We start from the raw sequence: 25,315 nt of genomic DNA, 5'->3' as shown, positions 1-25,315 counted from the left end.
CTTCCAGCGGCAATCTAACACCGACACAGATCAGGAAATCGAAAATGATGAAAACCCATATGTGGAACAACAACGAAGATGATTCCGGTGGTGATGTTGACAGTTCTTCCAGTTCTTCCATCGCCAACGCCGCCGTTGTTTCCGGCGAAAATCCAACACCGACCCAGCTCATAAAATCAAAAATAACAAACACCCATATGTGGAACACCGAAGAAAACCAACCACAAACCCAAGACACAGTTATCAACAACTTATTCTCTTCCGCCGCCGTCGCCGGAACCGCCACCGCCGTGGCTTCCGGCGGAAATCCGACACCGACCCAGATCAGCAAATCGAAAACAATGAACACCCATATGTGGAACACCGAAAAAAACCACCAACCAACACACCAAGATAATAATACCGGTGGTGTTGATGAGTTACTAGCCATGTTGGGTTACAAAGTAAAACCATCCGATATGGATGACGTGGCTCTAAAAATCGAGTATCTGGATATTGTCTTTAACAACGATGACGAGTTGTCTCAGATTGTATCCGATTCGGTTCATTACAACCCGTCGGATTTAAACTCATGGCTTGAATCCATGATATGTGAAATTAATCCGCCTGTAATTGATGATGCCTTCATGGCCGGAGTTCAAGATTCCGATCTTCAAGCCATCGCCGGCGCCGCCGTGTTCCTGCTGCCGGCGAAAAAATTTAAGTTTAACTGCTCTTTGTCTAATCCGAACCTAACTTGGAACCTGAATCACCACCCGAACCTAACTCCGAACCAGGTTATGAAACCCAGTTGCTTGCCTTCTTCGTTAGCCTTGGGTCTGTTTCTGCGGTTACAATTTTATTTTATATACAAGAACATAAGGGTGGAGGATGGTGGTATGCGATTTCAGCTAGGACCATGATTACTACAATTATTGTATTGGTTTGTGGGACCAGTATTTATCGGTTCAAGAAACCGCAAGGCAGCCCGTTTACGGTTATATTGAGAGTTGTGTTTTTGGCTATCAAGAATAGGAATCAGCCAAACCTTGCGAACCCGGGCTTTTTGAATGGTTATAGCGACTCGAAAGTTCCACATACGATTAAATTCAGGTATGTTGATATACTTTTCCCAGAAGGATTTTGAGGGAAAAAGATAAAAGAATTATTATATATCTTCCTAAAGGAACATATTAACCTGATTTATCACTAGAGATGAAAAATGGGTGTCTCAGTGGCTGGGTGGGTCTGGTAACTGGTAAAACTTTATTACATGATAAAACGGGTCATATAGGGTTAGCGGTTAGACCTGTTGAATTAAATACCTTTGGGGGTGGACCTGTTTGGCTGTTAATTAAACAGGTTAACCAGGTCATACCCAAACACGACTATTTCTTTCTTTCTGGCATTCGATATGGTCTTGAATCGACCACATCCAATCTCATCATCAACATAACGAAATGGTAAAACCTCTAAACCCTAAATCTCTCTTCACTCTCCGTACAACTATATTATCATTTTCATTTTCATTATCATCACAATCTCACGTTGTCCCTCCTAATTTAGTCGTCAGCAATGTCTCCAAGTTATTATCCTCCAATCCCCGCTGGTTCGAATTGAAACACGTCAGCCACAAACTCACCCACTCTCACGTCACCAGAGTCCTAACCACCGTTAAAGACCCAGATGTAGTCATTCACTTCTTTTACTGGATCTCTAAAACATATTATTACAAACACGATTTCAATTGTTACAAGGCCATGCTGAATCGCTTAGTCAGCGAGTCCCGGGTAGCCGATACCGAGCACATTCGGGTTTTGATGGTCAAAGAGTGTCGAAATGAGAAACAAGTTATGGATATTCTTGAATATTTAAATGAGCTTAATAATAAAGGCGTCCGGTATAGTTTATATGTTTCTAACGCGTTGTTGATTCAAATGGCCAAGTTTCAAATGATGGAAGCTACGCGCGGTGTGTTTCAACGGATGGCTGTTAGCCCGAATTTGTTAACGTACAACACGATGATTAACTTGTTGTGTAAACGGGGGATGGTTCGAGAAGCCAAGGTGTTGTTTGACCAGATGGATTATTTGTGTCCGGATGCGTTTACTTACACTTCGATGATTCTTTGGTATTGCAGGGTTAGTGATTTGGAGTCCGCGTTTCAGGTGTTTGATCAGATGATTGAGGAAGGGTGTAACCCCAACTCGGCGACGTATACGAATTTGATAAACGGGTTGTGCAATGCTGGTCGGGTCGATGAGGGGCTGGATATGTTGAATGAGATGATGGGTAAGGACATTCAACCGACTGTTTATACGTTTACGGTGCCTATTTTTGTGTTATGTGCAAGCGGGCGCGTTAGGGAGGCGATTGATCTTGTAATTGTTATGAGGAAAACGGGTTGTTTGTTGAACGTGCATACCTACACGGCTCTTATAAGCGGGATGTTTCGTACGCAACAACCCGAAGTAGCAGTCGGTTTTTACCATAAGATGTTGAAAGATGGTTTGATTCCGAACACGGTTAGTTATAATGCTTTGATACATGAGTTAGGTATGATAAGTAGGTTTGATGCTGCTTTTATGGTTTTTGATTGGATGGAGGGGCAAAATGGTAATTTTCCAAACACCGAGACGTATAATGAAATCATTCATATGTTATGCTTGATGGAAAACTTTCAAAAGGGTATGGTTCTTTTGAGTAAAATGATGAAAGTAGGCCCTTTGCCGACTGTTGTTACGTATAACACGTTAATTTTTGGATTTATCATACAAAGGGATTTAAATAACGCGGTTAGGTTATTGAGTTTGATGAAGGCAAATGGATGCAAACCAGATGAGTGGTCTTATGCTGAAGTTATTTCAGGGTTATGTAAGACTGGGGATCTTGATCGAGCGTTGACTTTTTTTAATGAACTGGTTGACCAAGGATTGAAACCGAATAAAGTCCATTTCACGACTTTAATAGACGGTTATTGCAAAAAAGGCGATGTAGAAGCTGCCCTTTCGTTGTTAAAAAAGATGGAAACGAGTAATTGCAAGCCCGATGTTGAAAGTTTTAACCCGATAATATCGTGTTTATCGAAAACGAATCGATTAAGCGAAGCACAAAAGTTATTTGAGGAAATGGTCGACAAAGAATTATCCCCAAATGTGATTACCTACACATCTTTAATCGACGGGTTATGTCGAAACGGTAATGTCGAATTTGCGTTCAAGATTTTTGATGAAATGTGGAACAGGAATTGCATGCCAAATTTATTAACGTATAGTTCGTTAATTTACGGGTTATGTAGGGAAGGAAGTGTAGATAAAGCAGAGATATTATTAAACAAAATGGAAAATAAAGGAATTGTTCCTGATCACGTGACGTATACTTTGTTAATCGATGGTTACGTGTCGTTAAATCTAGTGAATCGCGCGTTTTCACTTCTTAAAACAATGGTCAACATGAGATGCAAACCGAGCTACCAAACATTTTGTGTCTTGATGAAAGGTTTAGAAAAGTCGACTTTTGCTAATCTTTTGGATAGAATGTCAGAATACAAGTGTGAACCAACGATTGATACTTACAGTAACATAATCTCGGGCTTGTGTAAGGAAGGTAAGATTACAGAAGTGGTTGACTTGTTTCACAAAATGGAAGAAAAGCCAATAACTCGTGATGTGAATATATATGCCTCGCTTATATCCGCTCACTGTAAGAATTTGAAAACTGAAACCGCTTTAGAGTTCTTTAATTTGATGCGAGGAGACGGTTTTGAACCTAATATTAAATCTTATAAATTGGTAATTTGTGGTTTGTGTAAAATTGGGCAAACGGGTAAAGCTGGTGAGTTATTTGAGAACATGTTGGATCAAGAATGGGATGCTGATGAGATTGTTTGGACGGTTCTGATTGATGGGGTTGCTAAAGATGCTGACATGGATACATGTGTGCGTTTTTTACGTTTAATGGTATCAAGAAACATAATTCCTAACTTTCATACATATGCAATGTTGGCTAAAGAATTGTCAGCAGCCAATGAGAGTTGTGATATACTAGGTTTATCTACTTTGTGACAAGACATCTAGAAAAGTACAAAACATTATGCATCAAGCAATGACTTAGCAACATCTTTCTTGTGGACGATGTGATAGCGCGCGATCTACTGATAGATCATGATCATTTTCAGGTGAATACTAAATTCATTGTTTTTGTCAAGTATCGCAATATAAAGTTTAACAGTTATTCAAGTGTCTAGTGCCTAGTAGGGTGCATGAGTGGGTCGTTTGGGCTTAAACCAAACCAAAAACAGAAAAAATGATTTTTGACATGCTGAATGGTAATGTGGATGTAAAAACTTAAATGATCACGTATCATGCCACATCAACTGCATACCTGACAGCCGGTAGGATGTGGCTTGACATGTCCGCATTTAACCTCCACGACACCATTCAACAGGTCATCAGATGAAATCGTTTACTAAGTATCAAATTAACAAGGGATCAAAATGAGTTAGATTTTATAACAGACTGAAAAATATCTCGCTTTTGTTAACTTTACAATTTCATCTTTTTTTTTTCATTTGCAGGATTAAAAAAATTCAACAAAAAGGTTGATTAATAATGGAGAGAAAACTCGGTGTTGAATCTATATCAATTAATAAAACCTCTTTGATTCCTTTTTTGCAGCAAGATGATGTGTTTCTTGCCATCTACATACGCGATACAAGTTTCGGTTTTCTACTTTGGTAAATACATTTGACAGCAATCTACACACCGTTAAAAGTCATAGTAGAATGAGGATTTTTTTTATTAATAGGGTAGTTTTTCATTGTTATTCATATATCTTGAATCATCTTCATAGATAGATTTATAAACCCCGGGGCTTAAAAATTTCCAAAAAGAACTTGAACCAATGATATTGATCTACTGTAGTTTCATCAGATGTTATGTATTTATTTTGACTTTTATGGTCAAACATATTCTTTAGAGAAATATGAATTTGCATCATTGCAAAAGTTGAATATAACAAGTGGTGAGGGGTAACAAAGTGAGTATTTGGTTATTGCTCGGTTTTAGTGTTTCTAATTGACTACCCGATGTCATCGATAGGCGTTAGGTAGGTGATTTTTCTTTTCCTGCATTTTGCATAAGTACTATTTTATCAAATAATAGTGATATCAATATTTCTTAAAAGCTACTATATTGTAGCTTATCTATACTACATTATAATACATATAAGATGCTCATTTTGGTAATTTACCCATCTTTTCATTCTCTCTTCTTGAGACATCGTTATATATATGACCCTATTTACTATTCGTCGGCCAACTACCCTATTTACTACTCTCCGGCGAAGTTAATCCCACAGACCGACCTGTTCCTATTCACCTTGTACTAGGTCAGTTAATCAGTCCATTTTAGGTTCGTTTGAACCAGTGTGAAGCGACGGTGGTGTGAGCCTATCGTACTCAATCGAATTCAGGTTAGTCTGTCGTTATATTAGTTTACTGTATAAAATGCGTTGTGGTTTTGTTCTGGAATTTTGATTCGAAATTAAAGAAACTGTCGTTATATTAGTTTACTGTATAAAATGCGTTGTGTTTGCAAACCAGGAAAATGAAGAAACTGTCAAAAGATATTGGGTGTGATGTTGGGGTTGCAATACACAGTGTTACCAAAACCGGGATACTGATTTGGATTTGATAGTTGGTCATCACAGTTGTCGATGTTACACAAATGGGGTAATGATATGTTTTTTTGTTTGATCTATTTGACTTTTTGTGTTTACGTGTATGTATTCGTGCTTATTGGATAAAATGGATAGAATACTAAATGAATAAAATCAATAAAACTTACTTCAGAAACGGCAAAAGTGGACTGGGGTTGAAACAATCATACATGTGGGCCAAATTTGAGTTTGAACTTTAACAGCTTAAAATCGTTGGAGTTAACATTGTACAAATTTTTTCATTGAATAATGGATTATTTGTATTCACACGCGCGCGCTCATACACTAATATTCATTTATTTATTTTCTGGTTTGGTATTTTGCAACTAGCAATGGTTACAACTGACCTATTCATGCTGGGTGCCAACACAAAGCAGGTTTGATTTGTACTAACATTCTTATCCCTAATCTATCTGAATGTTACTTTTCGTTACTAACAAGATTTTGTATTATTGCAGGCCATAATTTTCATTAATGTTTTGGTTTAACCAAGGAAGCACTTGAAGCAACGCATATCACGTGGAAGTGGTATGTCTTAAAATATTAAAGAGTTAAATGCTATTTTAGTAACTGTGGTTTGGTCAACTACGCAACTTTAGTACATATTATTTATTTTGTGCAAATGGCTATCTCAGTTTCAAAAAACTTGCATTTTTAGTACCTTTCTTAACCCTGTCAATTTTCATCCGTTAAGTCCGGGGTATTTGCATAATTTCATTATTTAAATGAGGGGTATTTGGGTAATTTCACTATTATATTTTTGTTTTTGTTTTTGTTTTTCTTTTCTCTCTCCCCGTCTTTAAATTCCTTTCCCCCAATTCATAATCATATAAACCATAATTCATCAAAATCACAGCAAACCTTAATTCCTCAAAATCGATCATGGTTATGTGCTCTTGTGGTTCTCCAACCATCATTCGAACATCCTGGACATCATATAATCCTGGTCGACGATTCTATTGTTGCGTTAGGGCGGTAAAATTTGTTTATGTTTACTTAATTCATCTTTGTGCTCCAATTTTTAATTGAATTCATAATGTTTTATTAAAAAGATGAAACGGTGGGTTTGTTCTTTAGCTTGACCCCCCCCCCCCTCCCTGTGTTAAAGAGCAGTTGCTATTATACCAGGGCTTTTGAAGTCAATTAATGAACATAAACAAAATGCAAGAAAGTTGTTTAAGCTGAACTCAAAACTTGAAGAAATTGGAAGAGAAATGGGAAATGAGAACAAAAGGCTAAAACAAATGCTATGCATTTTATGGGTGTTTTTCATTTGCTATTATCTATTTCACTGACTTTGACTTTAGATTTTTATGTTTGACTTTAGTAATCTTATGTAAAAGTGTTGTTTGTGGCCTAATACAAGTACTTTAATGCATCAATGTAATGCATGTAATTGTGTTAATGATGGATGTTTAGCTCTTTATGTTTTCTGTTTATTCAGTTTGTTTGTGTGTTGAACTCTTTCTCTATCAATATTACATTCATGAAATGCATAGGCATTATGCACTTTTATCTTGCAAAACCAATATATAGTCATCCATTAAATGGCCCTTTTTGTCATCCCTGAAATGACACTTTTTGGCATCTAATGAAATGCATAAACAAACTTCACATCTCATAACAAGTTATGTCATGCAACAATCTATAAGTTTCATAAAAAAACTGCAAGGACAACCTCTTAACAACAAATTTAACACTTTAACATAATAACATTACATAAACATTTGTCAAGAGCTTATAAACACAAGTTTCATAACAAGAGTCTACAAACATTTAAACATAATAACATTACACAAACGTTTGTTAAGAGTCTACAAACACTAGTTTCATAACAAGTTTCAAAAACATAATGCAAAGACATAATAACATAAGTTTCATAACATAAACCTAACACAAGTTTCATAACTAAATAGCATCCCCACCTTTTGTTTCAGCCATTTTCCTTTTACCAGCAACATTAGCATCCACAACTTGTTTTCCAGCCCTTGTTCTTTTAACAGCATTCTTACCAGTCCCAGAAGGTTTTGCAGCAGCTTTTCCAACAGCTTTAGCAGATCTAGTTTGTTTACCAACCATAGCAGACCCACCTTGTGCCCTCTTGGCACATGACCTCTTGTTATGTCTCACTTGCTTGCAAATGTCACGTATTACAAACTCACATTCCCTTGTCAATTTACCACCTTTTGCAAGTTTTGGCTTAGCTCAAGAATCTTCTCAGCAGATTTCTTTCTCTTCTTCTTTGGTCTACCTATTTTCTTGTGATACTTTGGGGCTGTTATGGTAGTTGGGCATTGAGAGATTGGCCATAACTCCATACTATTAATTGTTACTAAGGTTTTTGCATAAACCTTTTTCCAAGTCTCTAACCAATAGGTCTCATCCACCCACCTCTCTGCTATCCCATCACCTTGTCCATTCATGGCCATATTATAAATACAAGCCACTGCATGCCTGCAAGGCATGCCCATAAGTTCCCATGTTTTTCATGAGCAAGTCCTTTGTTCCATATCTACATCTCTTTTCTCATTGGTAGGATGGGTAACTTTATATTTGGTATTTCCATTCCAAATAACAGTGTATGGATTTGCTTCAGTCTTGATTTTCTCAAATAAGGTTGTGGCAACAGGTGTTAATGGCCCTTGGCACTTAGCAATGGTCTTATGCACCACAACCATCCTTTTCATTAAATATCCCCTAATGTTATCAATGCAAGTTATAATTGGTTTGTCCCTTGCAAAAATTACTTGCCTATTGAAGACCTCACAAAGATTGTTCAACAAAACATCACATTTTAGCCTAACTACAATATATTCAAGGAAATATACTCAACAACTTATATCTGCATATTAATGAAACAACTAATATCAAACAACTCATGCTAATGAAATGTACATACCATTGAAATAAGCTATTGACAAGTATTTGGGTGAGATCTTTTTCAACCAATCATGGAGTGTATTATCTTTATCTTGTATTGCTTTCATACTTCTTTCAAATTCGTGTGGTGTGGTTGCAAAGGCACAATTCTGAAGCATGTTTTTGTACATCACACCTCTCCACCTTAGCTTCATGTTCTCATGTATATGCCTTTAACAAAATATGTGTTCAGCACTTGAAAACACCTTTTGTATAGTTGGTATTATGCCTTAAACAAAACAATTAAATGTATGTAAAATAAGAAAACAATCATATGTACGTAAAATAAGCAAACAATTAAATGTGTGTAAAAAAACCTTCTGCATGTCACTTATGGAGGTGAAGTTACCATTGGAATACAAATTTAAATAAGCAAACAATTAAATCTTCACCCAAACACTCCAAAAACAAGGTCCAACTAGCAATTGTCTCAGCCTCCACCAATGAGAATGCTACTACATAAATTCCATTGTTTGCATCAATTCCAACAGCTGTCAAAATTTGCACTAGAAAGGGCCCATTCATAAAACACCCATTAAGACCAAGTATTTCACTACCACCTAGCTTAAACCCTCCTTTAGTGCACCAAAGCAGATATATATTCTCATGAACTGTCTTGTGGGACTTCTAGGGTTGCAACAAGGTTCAATGATATACATAAAAATATACATCTTTTCGGCATCAAATAATCTCTAAAAACTGCAATTTCTATCAAACAATATAGCATAAAAGGCTACTTATCATAATAAAATGTAATTTCAGGTGATACCAAGCCCCAAACGAAGAAATGAACGAAAAGACGAAGAAAAACAGAAGAAAACACAAGAAAAACAAAGAAACACGCCCCCATGCTTCTGAACACCAGAAAAAACAAAAAGAATTAGCACATGTCACTAAAAAGTACGGGGCCGTGCCTCTCAATTTTGGTTGGCTATAAAAGGCACCTTGTGTCATTGCATTCCTTGCACCAACCAAAAACAAACCAATAGTCTCTGAAAGTTCAAACATGCCGACTGAGATGAGTGAAGAAATCCCCGTTTCCCGACACCCGAGAAATGATGCCCGCCATGTTTCCAAAACCGATCTTCTCTTGAAACTTCAAGAACTCGTCAAGGAGCTCACCGAAATGAATCTCCTTGCTGAAATGTGCCTCGTTCAACTCACCGAATCAGTGGAAAATATGAAAATGGAACTATGAGACATCAATGAACAACTCCAGTTTCAAGTTCTCGGTTTCACGTACTTTCCACCACCAGGACCATTCGGGGGAGGAGATCCTTTTGGGAACATCTAGGAAACTTAACTCTATACTTTTATGTTTAAACAAGTGCATTATGCACAATGTGTTAGGATTTCGGGCTTAACCCGATTATTTTCTTATTTCTAGGAAAACCGGGCTTATCCCGTATTTGTTTTAGGACCTTTTAATTTAATGAAAAGTAATTTTTAGGATGACTAAACTTCTAAATTATCATACTAAACATCATTATAAGAATTCCAGCTCTTGCGTTTTGCTGAAAATTACAAGAAAAACAGCTGTGACAAAAAGCACGGGCCGTGCTTCCCTAAGCACAAGGCCCTGGTCACCCTAGAATCTTCAGCATGATACGCGCTGACTCCGTACAATTCTCTGACTCAGAAACATTTATTCCCCTAGCAGCATGGGGTCGTGCTTCCACAAGCACGGGGCCGTGTTCAACTTCCCAGTCTCTATATAATGCATGCATAAACTCACTATTCCATTCACACCAAACACAACATTACTAAAATGGAAAGCAAGAAGGTTGAATGGAGGCCAGTGAGGAAGGGTAAGCAACATGAATCCTCATCATACCTTGAGTAGGAGGTTATGAGGCTACAATGCATCATGAGAGACCATGTTGAAAGAAACAATCAAATCGAAGCTCGCGTAATCGAGCTAATCAACAAAGTCGAACTACTGAGGTTCGAAAACTTCCATGTTGTGGATGGCCACCACAAAGATGTGGCCTCCAAGCTCAACTTTCTCAACCGAGAAATCGTTAAGCTCGACAAAAAGCTCTCCGAGCTCCTAGAAGCCAAACGAGCACCTCCCCACATCCAAGAATTGTTCGGGAATGGTGGTCGTTGAAGTCCCGACTTTGTTTCATGTTGAATTTGCTCCCGTTAGTGCTATGTGTTAGAATCAAGGATTGTTGTTGTACTTTTCATTTCCACTATGTTTAATTATGTTTTATGTTTAATGAAAATTAGGACTTTTAATTACTATCGTAAACTAACCAGCAAAGAAAATCAGTTAAAAATAAACCAGCTCGACAAATAAACAAAAATTAAAAGAATACTGTATGCACAATGCAGCACGGTACCGTGCTTCCAAAAGCACGGCACCGTGCTTTTGACTCCAGAACAGTTACGATTTTAAAAACATTAAAAATAACTTTCCAGACCATTAACCCTAACATCAACATTGATTCTGGAAGAAAAACGGCCGACCAACCCTAATTTCACTAGTTCCTTCATCAATTCTTCAATTTTGAACCAAAGGTATGTTAATTTAACAATTATATTGTTCAAGTTCATCATTCTAGTTTTAGTTTTAACCCTAAAATCGCTCGAATTGACCAAATCGGGTCTAAGCCCGAAAATAATAAGGGTTACTCTATTAGTATAGGATGATTGAATTGTTGAAAGTTTGATTGTTAAGGTTTAATTGAAAGAAACGATTCGGGTTTTGGATCTTAAGATGAATATCCAACAAACCAATAAAACCCGATTGTTATAACCGGTTAGAAACGAGGGTTCGAATCTGAAAAGGGTAGAAACTAGTATTAAAAACACGATCCGTGCCCGAAATAACACGAATCGTGGTCAAAAAGTCAAAATCAACAGGAAATGAACAACAGCAACAGCACGGTACCGTGCTTCTGAAATCACACCGCCGTGCTTTGCTCTCTGTTCCAGCAAATTGAAAATTTTTATCAAATTTTGACTAATTTGGGTATGATTTGTAGATGGACGAGTATGGGGACGATGTTCATGCGTTCTTAGTCTTCTCCGGACGAAGGGCAAGGAACAGACAGGCTAACGCAAGACTCACCTACCTAAACAGACGCTTCCCAGAACCAAATTTCTATGCTTGTCAAGACACATTGCGCCAAGTTAACCAATGGGACCGATATAACACAATTGTGAAAGGGCCATGGAAACGGGTGTTTGAACAAACGGGAGAGGCAGTGACAGAACTGACAAAGGAGTTTTTGGCCTCTTTCAACATAAAGAAGAAGAAATTTGACATGTGGGATGAAGATATGATTGAGTTTAGGTGTGGGGGTGAATGGCATACAACCTCTGTCACCCAACTGGGAATCGATCTGGGAATCTACACGACCGATGAAACTCACTCAGACATTTGGTTTAATGCTAAAACAACATTTGCGGATGAAGATGCTGATGATGAAGCTAAAGCAGGAAACACACGATTAGAGGCTTGGGAACAACTGAGTTATGGTACTGAAGCATACAATGCAAGCGTCTCAAAGAGCACATCACTACGAGAACCCCGCTCATGAGATACATTCACTGTTTGCTCAGTCACAGTGTCACTGCCAGAGGTCAAAGCAAGGGGGTTGTTAATTTAAGGGATCTTTGGGCACTTTACTGCATGAAGAATGATGTCCCGTGTAACATCACGATGTTATTCTGCAAGCTGTTCACAACAAATGCAAACGCCAAAGGAAACACACCGATCTTTGGCGGACCTTGGATCTACAACCTCTATGAAGCATATCGTGTGGATAAAAAGGGACCCGAAGCCCAGATCCGATTGCCCTCAGCCTTGTCTATTGTGAAAGCATGCAGATGATTCAGCAAATCGGGCAGAACCCAGACGTGTGGAGATTTTGTGACAGATATAACTAGGTTTGGGACCCAGAAGACCCTGCAGAAATGATGCTTCAGGATGTGCATGAGAGGAGAGGATCACCGCCCAGACAGTGCCGCCGCACCTACCATCAGCGAGGAGGCCCATCTTAATCAGGGGCCGGACCCAGCTCGTCACACGACAGCCAATACTCTTCGAGGGTATATATGGACTCATTGATCAATTCTCAACTAACACTACCGCCTCATTTAACAGGATTTCAGAGCAGATGGCTGCCTCAGATGCACAGCGAGCAGCCGAATACGCAGAGACGAGGAGAGAGATTGATCGATTGGGCTATCACATGGACAGGCAGTGGGGACCATTTGACCCGAACATAGGTAACTGATGACTGGCAGCACTGGTAGGTCGGGCATGGGCATGGGTTGGTAGTACTTCATGACATTATTATGTGTTTTTAAACAATTTACTTTCTGTCGTATTTGTTTGTTTGTTTATTTGTTGGTTTGGATACTTTTATAGCCATAGGTGCCAAGACATTATGGTAGGAACTAATTTAGCCCGATATGGCAAGGGATGGATGATTCCATACCCGATTTTTAGCAGTTTATGCTTGTTTGTTTGTGGTTGTTTGCATTTTTATACAGGTACAAAAACAGGAAAACAGACAATATACAGGGAACACTCTGTCAAAATTTCGTTCACCCGTATGGAAGTAACTCTCCATTTTAACCCACTATACTCAATCAGAATTTTTATCTTTTTCAAGAATCTTTCCACATTGAGGACAATGTGAGATTAAGTGTGGGGAGTGGAATTACTTGACCAATGGTTTGTTCAAATAATTATAGAAAAATCTATAATCAACAATGTTTTTGCAGCAAACAAAGATTATTTTTAGAAAACCAGAAGAGAAATCTAAGAAATTTTTTTGCAAATAACCAACTAGAAATCTGTGAAAAGGTAAAAAAAAAAAGAAGTTTTGTAATACTGAGAATAAATTTATGCAAAATATGGCGTTTATACCAATTTCCCCCGTTACTGTGAGATAAACCTCATGCATATAAATATTTTTTCGGAAGCTGTGAGTGAGTCATATGTTTCGTGTGATTTAGAACTTGTCGCAATTATTCATTTCAAGACCGCACGAAGCGTTGTATGAAGAAAAAGGTAGTGTTATCACAATTCCATCAAACCATTCGCCAAATTACAAAACCCAAAAACTTTAAACCTAAACCCTACCACCTTATCCATCTCACCGGTAAAATACAACACTGGTCTTTTACCGGCAGACCCTAAAGAACTGGAAATGCATTCTTTCGATTTCAATTTCCTTGGCTGCATACACTTCACAAAACCTAGGTTGCCTCCAAAACTTAGGGAGAGAATCTTTCTCTTTAGCAATGAGGTGAGGAAAAAGTGGCGCCAAGACGAACAAAGGCCACCATTTTGTGGAATTTCCAAAAACACAATGAAGAGAAGAGCAAAAAGGTACGAACGATACTTAGGTTGCAGAAACTGGTCCCACGAAGGAAGATGTAGAAAAAGTCAAACTCAGTCTCAGCATGAATATACTGAACTAATGAGGGTAGGGGCTATTAGGCTCAAAGTCGAACGGTCCACTAGAGTTGGAAGTTATGTTCAGAATAGGATTGAGGAAGAACTAATCCACATCCTCGACAAAACTAGTCTTGACGATCTGACCTTAAAAGAGTCACTAGGTATATAAAATATATATATATATATATATATCGGGATGAAAATCTAACTATCAAAGACATCTCAGAATCCCCGATCACCAGAAAAGTTGTATTTACCATCCTAAACCAAGAGCCCTTATCCGCCTTAATATCCAACTCACACAAAACCGACCCATATTACCTTCTGATTTATGCAACCCTTCACAAATGTGGATATTTGAACTTGTTACAAGCTTATTTATCACAAGGTGCATTTTGACTAAGAGTGTTTACATACATACATCACAGGTATGATCATATATAAAACCGAGAGTGAGTGAACAATTGTGAGAACATGATGTTTTGCATAAACAGAAGCTCATAAAAACATAATTTTCTTTTTTATCACTAATTTTTAATTGGTTATTTTGTTTTCATTTACTCGGAGCTCGCTTAAGGGATGGCTATAATCCAAGTTTGCTGTTTTCAGAGAATATTTATAAAATAGATTGCTTGAGGACAAAAAATGTTCAAGTGTGGGGATGTTTGATGTACATAAAAATATACATTTTTTCGGCATCAAATAATCTCTAAAAACTGCAATTTCTATCAAACAATATAGCATGAAAGGCTACTTATCATAATAAAATGTAATTTCAGGTGATACCAAGCCTCAAACGAAGAAACGAAAGAAAATACGAAGAAAAACAGAAGAAAACACAAGAAAAACAAAGAAACACGCCCACATGCCTCAAGAAACACGCCCCCATGCTTCTGAACACCAGAAAAGACATTAAGAATTAGCACATGTCAATAAAAAGCACGGGGCCGTGGTCAACTTTCAGAAATGACAAAATGAAATTAGCACATGTCATATAAAGACACGGGGTCATGCCTCAGGAAGCACGGGGTCGTGGTGAGTCATCATGTACGATCTGACAACATGCAACTGGGACACGTAGACACGAGGCCGTGCTTAATAAAGCACGGGGCCGTGCTTTTCTCTCCAGACAGCCTATTAATAGTGGCTCTTGTGCCATTTGAAGAGTGTGCCTTGAAAAGAGTTCTATCCGGTTTTCTCTTATAAAAACACACATTAACACTCACATAGAAGATTTAGTGAAGAGATTGAAGGCTTGGAGGTCATCACCATCAACCATCATCATCATCATTATAAAGGAAGATTAATCTACAATTGGTTAGATTTTTCCAAGTTTAATCATGTATTTGTTATTATCATTCATCTTAATGTTTATCATCTTGCTCATTATGAGCTAAACTCCTTTTACCATCTAAAATCTATGAAGAAGCTTTGTTTTACTTGATAATGATACAAAACATGTGGTGTAGTCTAGTAAAGTACATGGTTATATTACAATTATCTTTTGATGAGAAATGTTTCACCATCTTAAATCACTAATTCAAAGTTGGTGGTTGTCAATTCTATTGGCAATCGTTCATGATCGATTCATGTTCTTGAAAGACAGAAATACTTTGATACATTATCGAAACATGGATCCTTATATTGTACTTAGAAATGATGAGATATAAGTTATGATGTATTTCTCTAAGTCTTGGTAATCCGAAAATGGCTTTGCTTAGGATATCATGCTAGTTAAAGAAATCATATGTTAATTGAATGTGTAATTATAACCTACATAAATCAACCAAGGGGATGTTGTGTGAGTTAACTACAACCACCCGAAGTTGTTAGAATTGGTATTTGAGAAATCGAAGTCAATCCTAATCTTTCTACTTTACGAAACTACTTGCCAACTTAAATTGACATCATTGAGGTGGCATGACATTAGGAAAGGGTGGATTTTACAATACGCACGTTACCTCCTTAGTGCCAAAGATGCTCACTTATGGTTTAAGGAGCTATCTATCATATATTGCTATGGCAAGTTTACCACATGTTTGAATATTAATTATCAATGCTAAAATGGAGTGGATTATTGATCTTAGATGGTAACCTTCACATAATTGAAATACTCGTTTAGAATCTCTCGTCTTGGTCACCTATATTATATATATAAGTATTTTATATTTTATAAAAAGTACAAAAAATTAACCCCAAAATGATTAAAACCTCCGATTAAAATAAAACAACGATTTATCATTAGAAACATTTGTGTCCACAGATCGATACTTGGTTCTTACCAATACTATTCTACATATACGATAGGTACACTTGCCTATTTTGTGTGTGTTTAGTATTTGTAGAAATCACTTTTATAAATTTAAAACACGATCTTGTGCAAAAGCAAATTATCCCATCTCTTACATTTTATACCACACGCGCACATCGCATCATTCAACATTTAGTTTCATTGTTTTAAGCATAAGCTCTTCAGTGTAATCCCTTAGATAACCATATTGAGCCTAAAAATCTCCAAGTACCTTCCTTTCATCCATGGTCTTAGCCCTACTCATCTGATATGGGGTAATTTGCACCTAATGTTTCTTTGTCAAGTCTTTCGCCAGATCTCTTGGCATAATGGTTGAATTTCTGTTTTTAATGGTTGGTTCAATTTCCTTGGCCAACCAATTTATGGTGCACAAGCTCACATCTCTTGTTTTCAAACATGTGTTCTTCTTAAAGTATGTTTTAACATTCCAACTACCCTTATTTCTAATATGTGATATGTGTAATGTCCAAGGGCATGCGGCTACCTGGAGTTTCTTTTTAGGTTTGGATTTTACAGAATTACTCTTTGATGTCCCACTAGAAGTTGGTAGAGATCTATCCTTGGAATTCCCAACTACTTTTGTCCCATCCTCTTTACTTTCATACCTAATATGGCTTGGGTCCATGTAAGGCCCTGATCCCGGTGCCTTACATTATCGTTGAATTTACTCATAAACACGGTTAAATATAATAGTGAATTAAATTTTTTTGCGGAATTTAATAAGTCAACTGTATATTACATAACATTCTAAATCTTGTCTTAACATCATTCAAATTTGTCTTTTAAAATAAAAACATAATCAAATATAACATCATAACATTCTTCTCAAGATGCCAGTATCTTTAGTCCAATGTCATGTGTCTTCGTTCAAGCTAGCTGCCTTAGCCTATTCACCTGTGTGCATATTAAAAGTCAGCTACGCTGAGTGAGTTCTGGTTAATCCGGCAACATACAATACGTTCGTATACTACATACTTGTTTTACTTTCTTTCGTACATACATAAGTATATACCTTCATTCTTACTGTCATACTTTCGTTCTTTCGTACATTCATATTTTATCTTACTTTACATACATACTTATATGTTTTAAAGAGCATTTTGCCTATAACCTCACAAATATTATTAGGGTATGCCACCCTCCATTCATAGATATTATTAGGTCTATCAGCCTCCTTCACAAATATTATTAGGGCATGCCACCCTATATACACAGATATTATTAGGGTCTGTCACCCTCTTACCGTACATACCGTTCTTTATATTTATATTTATATACTTTCATACATACTATTAATATTTTTTATAGCATTCATATATCATTCATAAAACATTCACATATCATACACTTACCACTTAAGGTAAGTGTATTAACTAATCACATCGACTATGCATACAGCCCCAGAAACATAACAAGGAAATTGAGCTAGAAACTCACCTGAGTCTGATTCCTTTCAGAGTTAATGGTAACTCCTTTCCTTTCAGAGTTAATGGTAACTCCTTTCCTCAACTGGGGCAGCTAGTTGTATAACAATTACAAGTATCATATTTCTAGGTTAATAAAACCCTCAACGAACAGGGGTCCGGGGGCAGCGCCCCTGGTAACGCGGTTCCAGGGGCGGCAACGCCTAGCGGGGTCCAAGGGGCAAAGCCCCTGGCTAGGGTTAAGCCGACTTTCCTTGATTCTGGGTCAAGCCTAAACCAGTCGAATCAAGTCTAAATTCTAATCGAATCGAGTCTTAATTCTAATCGAATCGAGTCTCAATTTTAAACGAATCGAGTCTAAATTCTAATCGAATCGAGTCTAAATTCTAATCTAATCAAGTCTAATTTCCAATCGAATCGAGTCTAAATTCTAATCGAATCGAGTCTAATTTTTAATCGAATCGAGTCATAATTCGATTCGTTTTCCATTCAATTCGATTCATTTTTCATTCAATTCGATTTGTTTTTCATTCGATTTTATCCGTTTTCCATTCGATTCGTTTCACACCCCAACCTAAGGCGGAAATGTTGGGGTGTGAGCTAATTGTTCACAGCTCTCAATGTACTAACATGCAATATTAAATGTGACCATATCTATTAAATTTAATTAAATATTTCAAAGTACATGATTTCAGAAATAGAACAAGTAAGGACAAAATATAATTAAAATTCTTGTTTCTTCTATGTAGAATGCAATCCTAAGTATCTTCAAACAACTTGAGAATCACATCACACGATAACCTGCATATGCGTTTAAAAATACAAATATGTTTGTCAAAACTAGGTTGAGTGAGTATAACACCAGATTTAAGACACTATAATAATAGTAAAGAAAAATGCAAACTGTTCCTGTGAGATAAATAGTTAAGCCAAAACACATAAATAATCAATCAAACTATAAAGAAAGGACTCAGCCAATTCCATATAAATGGACATTGGTTACCAAGCAAGGACTAAACTATAGTTGACATATAAAACCCGAACATCATTATTGGAGTTTCCTCTGTGCTGAACGTCTTTATAAAATTGTTTATATTAATCTTATACATAAAAATATATATAGTGTATATGTATCATTATTTAAATTGTAACAATCGTATTTTAAACGTATTAACCATATTTATAAAATTAGATTTTTCGTTAAATAGTCCAAGATAGATATTATATGATAAATATATATTTTAACGTCTGTCTTAAATTAATTAATATATTACAAGTTATATCTATATATATATATAATTTATAATTGCATTATATTTAATTACTTAAATAATCTTATAGTTATTCAACTCATATTTATTTATTGAAACTGCTAATAATAAATTCACAATAACAAATAAACGTAGAGATCTATCGATCAATTAATAAACATCCTAATCTCAAACATAACTCAATCACTGTAACTAGGGCTGTGCAACGGTTCGGAACCGTGAGAACCGAACCGGAACCGAAAATGAGTGAAAATTGAACCGGAACCTATTATAGTAAACCAGTTCGGTTCCAGAACCGCTAAATCCGGTTCTCGCTAATCGGTTCTGGCTAGAACCGGTTCGATCATTTATTTATCAAAAGAGTTATGCAAACTTTGCAAATTGCAAAACAAGTTTATACAATTGTATGTATTCTTTCACGGTAAAACTAATTTAGATTACAACATGGACATTCGTTATATTTTTTATTAAAATCTAAGTGTTGAAGTTAAATAAATCATTAGCAACGATAGATTAATGGAAGATCATATCATTTTATATTAAATTACCTTGATAGCTTAAATCAAAATTGACCATGGTTGCTAGTTCTTGAACGTAAAGAAAGAATATTTGAATTAAAAAATGATTGAATGGATGCCGGTTAATAAGTTACTCTATATAAAATGGGGATTGGTAAATTTATTTAAAACGCTTTGAATATTCCGGTTCGTCGGTTCCAAGTCTAGAACCGCCGGTTTTACCCGGAACCGAACCGGGAACCATTTAATGCAAATTATGAGAACCGAGAAACGAACCAGTACACACATTAGCGGTTCTGAGGCACCGGTTCGGTTCCGGTTCTTCGGTTCTGACGGTTCCGAACCGTTTTTTGCTCACCCCTACTTCTCACGATTCTCCTGAGGCTTTTCATGATCTCTTGCAATGTTCTTTAGGCTCCACTTGGCTAGAAGACACACTTGCTTCGTTTGATCATTAGACGCCTTCCCTTGGGCTTGAATCACTTCCTTGACCACGCGTTTAGTTTCTTGAACACTCTTCTTTGGACTTTGAATTTTGGTACTTGGATTTTTTATTAGAATCTGACTCGTAATCGGCTTGTCTTCTTTCAGTCCAATACTTTGAAGATCCCTACCCGCAAAATTCTTCATTCCAATGCTACCTCGTTTATCGGGACTTGTTATCTTGAGGCTAATCTTGTATAATCGATTATTGGTCCTTGTCACCTTCATCAAAAGCTTACCTGTATCATCTTTAATGGTTAGCAAATCATGCTTCATGTGAATCTCGCATCCACCTTCCGTTGCTTGACCAAGACTTATGATATTACACTATAGGCTCGGAATGTAGTAGACATCGGTCAACAAACGTTGCTCACCCGTTTTTCCTTCAATTAAGACCGACCCTTTTCCCCGAATATCAATACAAGATTCATCTCCGAACTTCATCGTTCCCGTGACTTATTCATTCAATTCATAAAAATACGATTTATTACCCGTCATGTGTTTCGATGCTCCGTTGTCGAGATACTAAACATCTTTCTCCATCCGCTCGGTTTCGAAACTTTTTGGAATCACACCATCTTCATTCAGAAAAACCGTTTTCTGATAACCTTTTATCATAAATAAACTTGGATCAAAATCATCAATTTTGTTTAAATTAGATTCTTCCTTTTTCTTCATACGTTCCGGACACGTGGACGCAAAGTGACCGAACTCATCACAACGGTAACACTGAACCTGTGACATATCCTTCCTTCTTCATTGACGATCCTTTTTTTGACCTGTATACCTTGACCCACGATGTTGACCATCTCGGTTGTCACAACCATCTTGATCTTCATCATCTCGATCTTGACCTCCGGTTTCACGGCCTTTTCCACGTCCCCGTGAACTCGGCCAACCCTTACCTCGGCTACTGGACTGATCATACGACTTCCAGTTGTAATTACTTTCTGTCCGATTGAAAAGTAACTGACCTTGTGAATTTGAAGCGCGCTCTCTCCCTCGTAAACGTTCCTCAAACGCCTTAAGTCTTCCAACAGCATCTTCAAACCTCATACTATCGAGATCAACCGTTTGCTCGATTGAAGATACCAAGTTGAAGTATTTGTCTGGAACCGCGTCAAGTAACATTTCACCAATACATCTTGCTCGAATACGTGACCAAGACCCGTTGCCTTTGAAACCATACCGGTTGTTTTTCCCGCAAACTGATCAACAGTCTCGTCTTCCGCCATCTTGAGTATCTCAAATTCACTTTTTCAACGTCAGTAGTCGAGCCTTTTGAACTCGCTCGGTCCCAACAAATTGTGCCTTCAAAGCCGCCTATATTTCTCGAGCATTCTTGTATTGAGAAATCTGAAGAAGAATATTACCTTCTATAACTTGGAACAAAAACGACCTTGCCGTTTTATTCTTCTTCGCATCAATAACCACACCCTCATTCGGTTGAACAACTTCCCATAACTCTTGATCATCTAAGATTGCTTCCACCACAATCGTCCATGTGATGTAATTAGTTCCATTCAACTTTAGAACCTGCAACGATATTCCCCACTCGCTTTGGGTTGGATATCGGATTTTCTTTGCCACCTGCCATTGACGGAAACCCCTTTGCTTCACCCCTTTGAAACAAGTACGAACAAATCAGTCCCGAACAACTTTTCAGAACCGAACCGTGTCTTCACGAAACCCGGTTATGAATACCTCTCAAAAACCGGATAGTATACAAAACCAACTTTACTTGATTTTGTGTATCGAATTAAAAATCAAGTACTTGTATTGCAAATTAATATTATAATAATAATAATAACAAATAATTTTCTTTTCTTATGTAAACTTGTAAAATAATTCCTTTTGGAGGCTGTTGACTTTAGTAACACCTTTTTTTTGCAATTCTTGTCTATTCAACTGATCGCAGACACACCGACTATGGTTTGAGTTTCGATAAATCCCTTTAAAACAAAACTCTGGTTCTCGAATTAACCAAAAACCCGATCAACGTGTTCTTCTTGAATCATTCCGATCGCTACAGCCGGGCACAAAAAAGAACCACCAACACAGGTTAGACTAACCCGTTTTAACAAAAACACTCTCTGATTCGGAAATCCAACTTGGTTCCGATGTGCGTCGATGATAGCTCCTCCTCAAGCCACCGCTCAACGCCGGCTGATTATCGATATCTTGAACTTGGCTCTGATACCAATTCAAGTCCCGGATCGATAATCAAACACCAACTAAACGTATAACTCTCGTTTATATTAATAAGAAAATATCACTCAAAAAACTGATTACAACTCTCTCAAACCCTAACTCGGTTACACCAACTCTATCACATCTAATATCTAACAATAACTCGGTTTATATAGACTAACCCTAACTTGTTAGCCAAAACATTACCAAATATAATAAAACCTAATTATTGGGTCGGGCCTTACACTTGGGCCAAACAACAATTGAGCCAACACTATTTAAACTTATTGTTTAGACGTGGTTGGACATGAACATTCTCATATGTGCGGTCCGAGAAGGGCAAAACACAAATGGAAAAAAAATGAGAGGAGGAAAGCGAAGCAACTAACTCTCAAACCTGCGACCACGCACACGGTTTGGAGAGGGGATATAATAATTAAAAAGTAACTAAATCTTTTTATATTTAAAACGAGAAAAACCAAAATCTCGACTACTAAAGATTTTAAACCCTATAGGATCGGATCAATCACTCGACAGTCGACACAACCTCAAGACCAGACATGATTACTCCCGACTAATTGTTAAGAATAAAATATTTTAGAGCTTCTGACATTGAAATGGGTCCCAATACTTATGTATCATGATATTCCAATTTTGACACTTACGCCACTTAATGGGTAACATGATTAAACTTTGGTTTGTAGTGCTAATCATTGGTATATTTTAAAATATATGTTTTTAGAAGAAATGGTTGTATTTTTAAATGGTATTGACTAAATTTTATTTTTGGAGTATGGCCGCGAGGTTTGAATATTAAGTATGAATCATAGTTCAAATATTTCTTAATCTATTTCATATATTCCGCCTTCCAAATAATAGAATAAATATCCGACGAATGAGAACCATCTCTATCAAGATATAACAACTCACAGGTTTACCCATTCTCTTTACTATCAATGGGATCCATTATAACAAGTCACACAATCATATTTCAGAATATAGAAACAAAGAAATTCCACGATCGAACTACCTAAATCGAACGAGCTAGAAATCCGAGCTCTAAAGGATTCATTTTTTTTATTTAAAAGCTAGGACTTAAGGGTTCTTATAGATCTAATCCAATGAAATTTCATCCAATAAAATAGATTATCAGCTGGAAATATTAGTAACTAGTACTTAAGTTCACGATTCATGGAGGGGCGTAGGAGGGTGATGGCGATTATATGATTGCTACATAGAATATCGATGATTTAGTTTAGACCATGGTCTAGGCTTTAACCTAAACAACGGTGAAAATAAACAATCCACACAATTAACTCAAACATTTCTAGAGTTAAAAAAATTTAATTACAATAAGTGAAATAAAAAAGAAGTAAATGTATAAAAATAAAAGAAAATATATTTGTTAAATAATAATAATAATAATAATAATAATAATAATAATAAAGGACTAAACTATAACTCTATTAAAGTTCAGTGGCAGAAACATTAATCGTTTAAAGAAAAGGAATTAGTTAAAAGGTAAACACGTAAGTTGGTTAAATATGAAAAGGGATAGATATACAAATCTTTTAAAAGAAATTTGTTAAAAGTTCACCAACAGTATAATATAACTCTATTAAAATTTTGGGGTAAAAACTTAAAAAAAGTATCCAATATCAATGTGCCATGTGGCGCGACATGACTTACTAAAGTTATGTGTAGTGGAGAGGCTACAAAATGAAGCGTTTTATGACACATGGCAAAAATGGGCGACATGTGGCCAGGGGGCGGTGTTCTCGCTCACAAATCGCCCTGCCCTCCAATCACAGATCGCCACGTCAACATCATCATCTTTCCACCCGACGGCAAATTCCCATTGGCCCTTCCACTTATTGCCCCTTTTTTCGCCTAGGGGGTACGGTGTTCTTGTCCTTGTTACCACATTTGTAGCCCCACTACGCATAGCCTAGTAATGTAGAACTATTCACATTCATAAATGTTAGCATATATATGACATGTTTTTAAAAAAAATATACATATTTACATAAATAGCTAAATAATATATAAGTCGAGCCAAAATTAAGCACGAATTTGTAACATTACTCACGAGTCAAAAACTTAAATAAAGCTTGCAACGAGCAAAACTCAAGTTTACATTACTAAACACGGTTTTTACCAACGGAAGGTTCCCTCAACATTCCTTCAATTTTTTAAATAGTGATTGGAACCACCATCAATAGTCAATACCTAAGTGGGTTTTCCTGAGAGTCCGAGACAGGATATCAACTGTCCAACCATCCATACTAATTTTAACATTTAGACCTAACTCACTCAAGAACACCATGAAGAAAGAAACCCACCACTGTATAAACACTGTTAAGTCAGATTTCGAACCATAAATATTCCAAACCTTAAACACCACTATAATGCCATTGCCAACATTCCTTGAATTTAACATGAAATATTGACAGTTGAGTACAGTTGATTCGGAAGCACATGTAATTGTTAGAATTCAAAATCAAAACGTATGTACTACTGTAAAAGGTCTAAACAACTTGGACCAACTAAATTATTGACAAAAAGTTATGCCCTGATTGCAGGCATGTGGCATTTGTTTTCCTTATTTTTTTTTAATAAAATAAAAATTATTTAGAGCATAATTTTGTTGAAAACACTACAAGTAAAGAGGCATTGGCGAAGGTTAGTTAGGGCTGGGTGGCCCTGGTCCTCCCGGTTTTTTTACGTAATAGTGTAAATTTATCTGTTTTCGTTTGAAATTTTTTATACGTGGTGTAAATTTAGTCGTTTTCGGCCTAAATTTTGAGCTCGGCCCTCCTTATTTGTGAAATTTTGTATACATTTTGAGTCTCACCTCAGTGTTTTATTCCAAGCTTCGCTACTGTAAAGAGGGTAGACATTAGAAAAAAAAACTTATTAAATTTAACATGTTTTGTAATTGTGTGTAGAGGTGCATAAATCGGGTTTTTGAAATACCCGGTTCTGGGTATGGAACTGGGTTTGGGTATGACCGGATATTGAAAAATCGGGTATTGGCAATACACGGGTCGTGTTCGGGTCCGGGTATTGTCTCTAAAAACCAT

At 36.7% G+C, this 25,315-nt stretch overlaps 1 protein-coding gene across 1 annotated transcript; it reads left to right on the top strand.

Moving 5' to 3' along the window:
* The first annotated feature begins 1,439 nt into the window (after positions 1-1,439).
* Positions 1,440-4,153, top strand: LOC143534811 (uncharacterized). Its single transcript, XM_077029213.1, has one exon. The coding sequence runs from the start codon at positions 1,440-1,442 to the stop codon at positions 4,041-4,043; it is 2,604 nt and encodes an 867-aa protein (XP_076885328.1). The 3' UTR covers positions 4,044-4,153.
* Positions 4,154-25,315: the final 21,162 nt, after the last annotated feature.

The sequence above is a fragment of the Bidens hawaiensis genome, unplaced genomic scaffold (assembly GCF_021521415.1).
Source record: "Bidens hawaiensis isolate Kalapana, Puna unplaced genomic scaffold, B.hawaiensis_p1.1 tig00010344_1, whole genome shotgun sequence".
In the NCBI taxonomy this organism is placed as follows: Eukaryota; Viridiplantae; Streptophyta; class Magnoliopsida; order Asterales; family Asteraceae; genus Bidens; species Bidens hawaiensis.
Note: the sequence above shows the minus strand (reverse complement) of the source record. Positions and strands in the feature narration are given on the sequence as shown.

Excerpts from the sequence above, each read along its gene's own strand:
- LOC143534811 (XM_077029213.1), top strand. The coding sequence starts at position 1,440 with ATGGTAAAACCTCTAAACCCTAAATCTCTCTTCACTCTCCGTACAACT.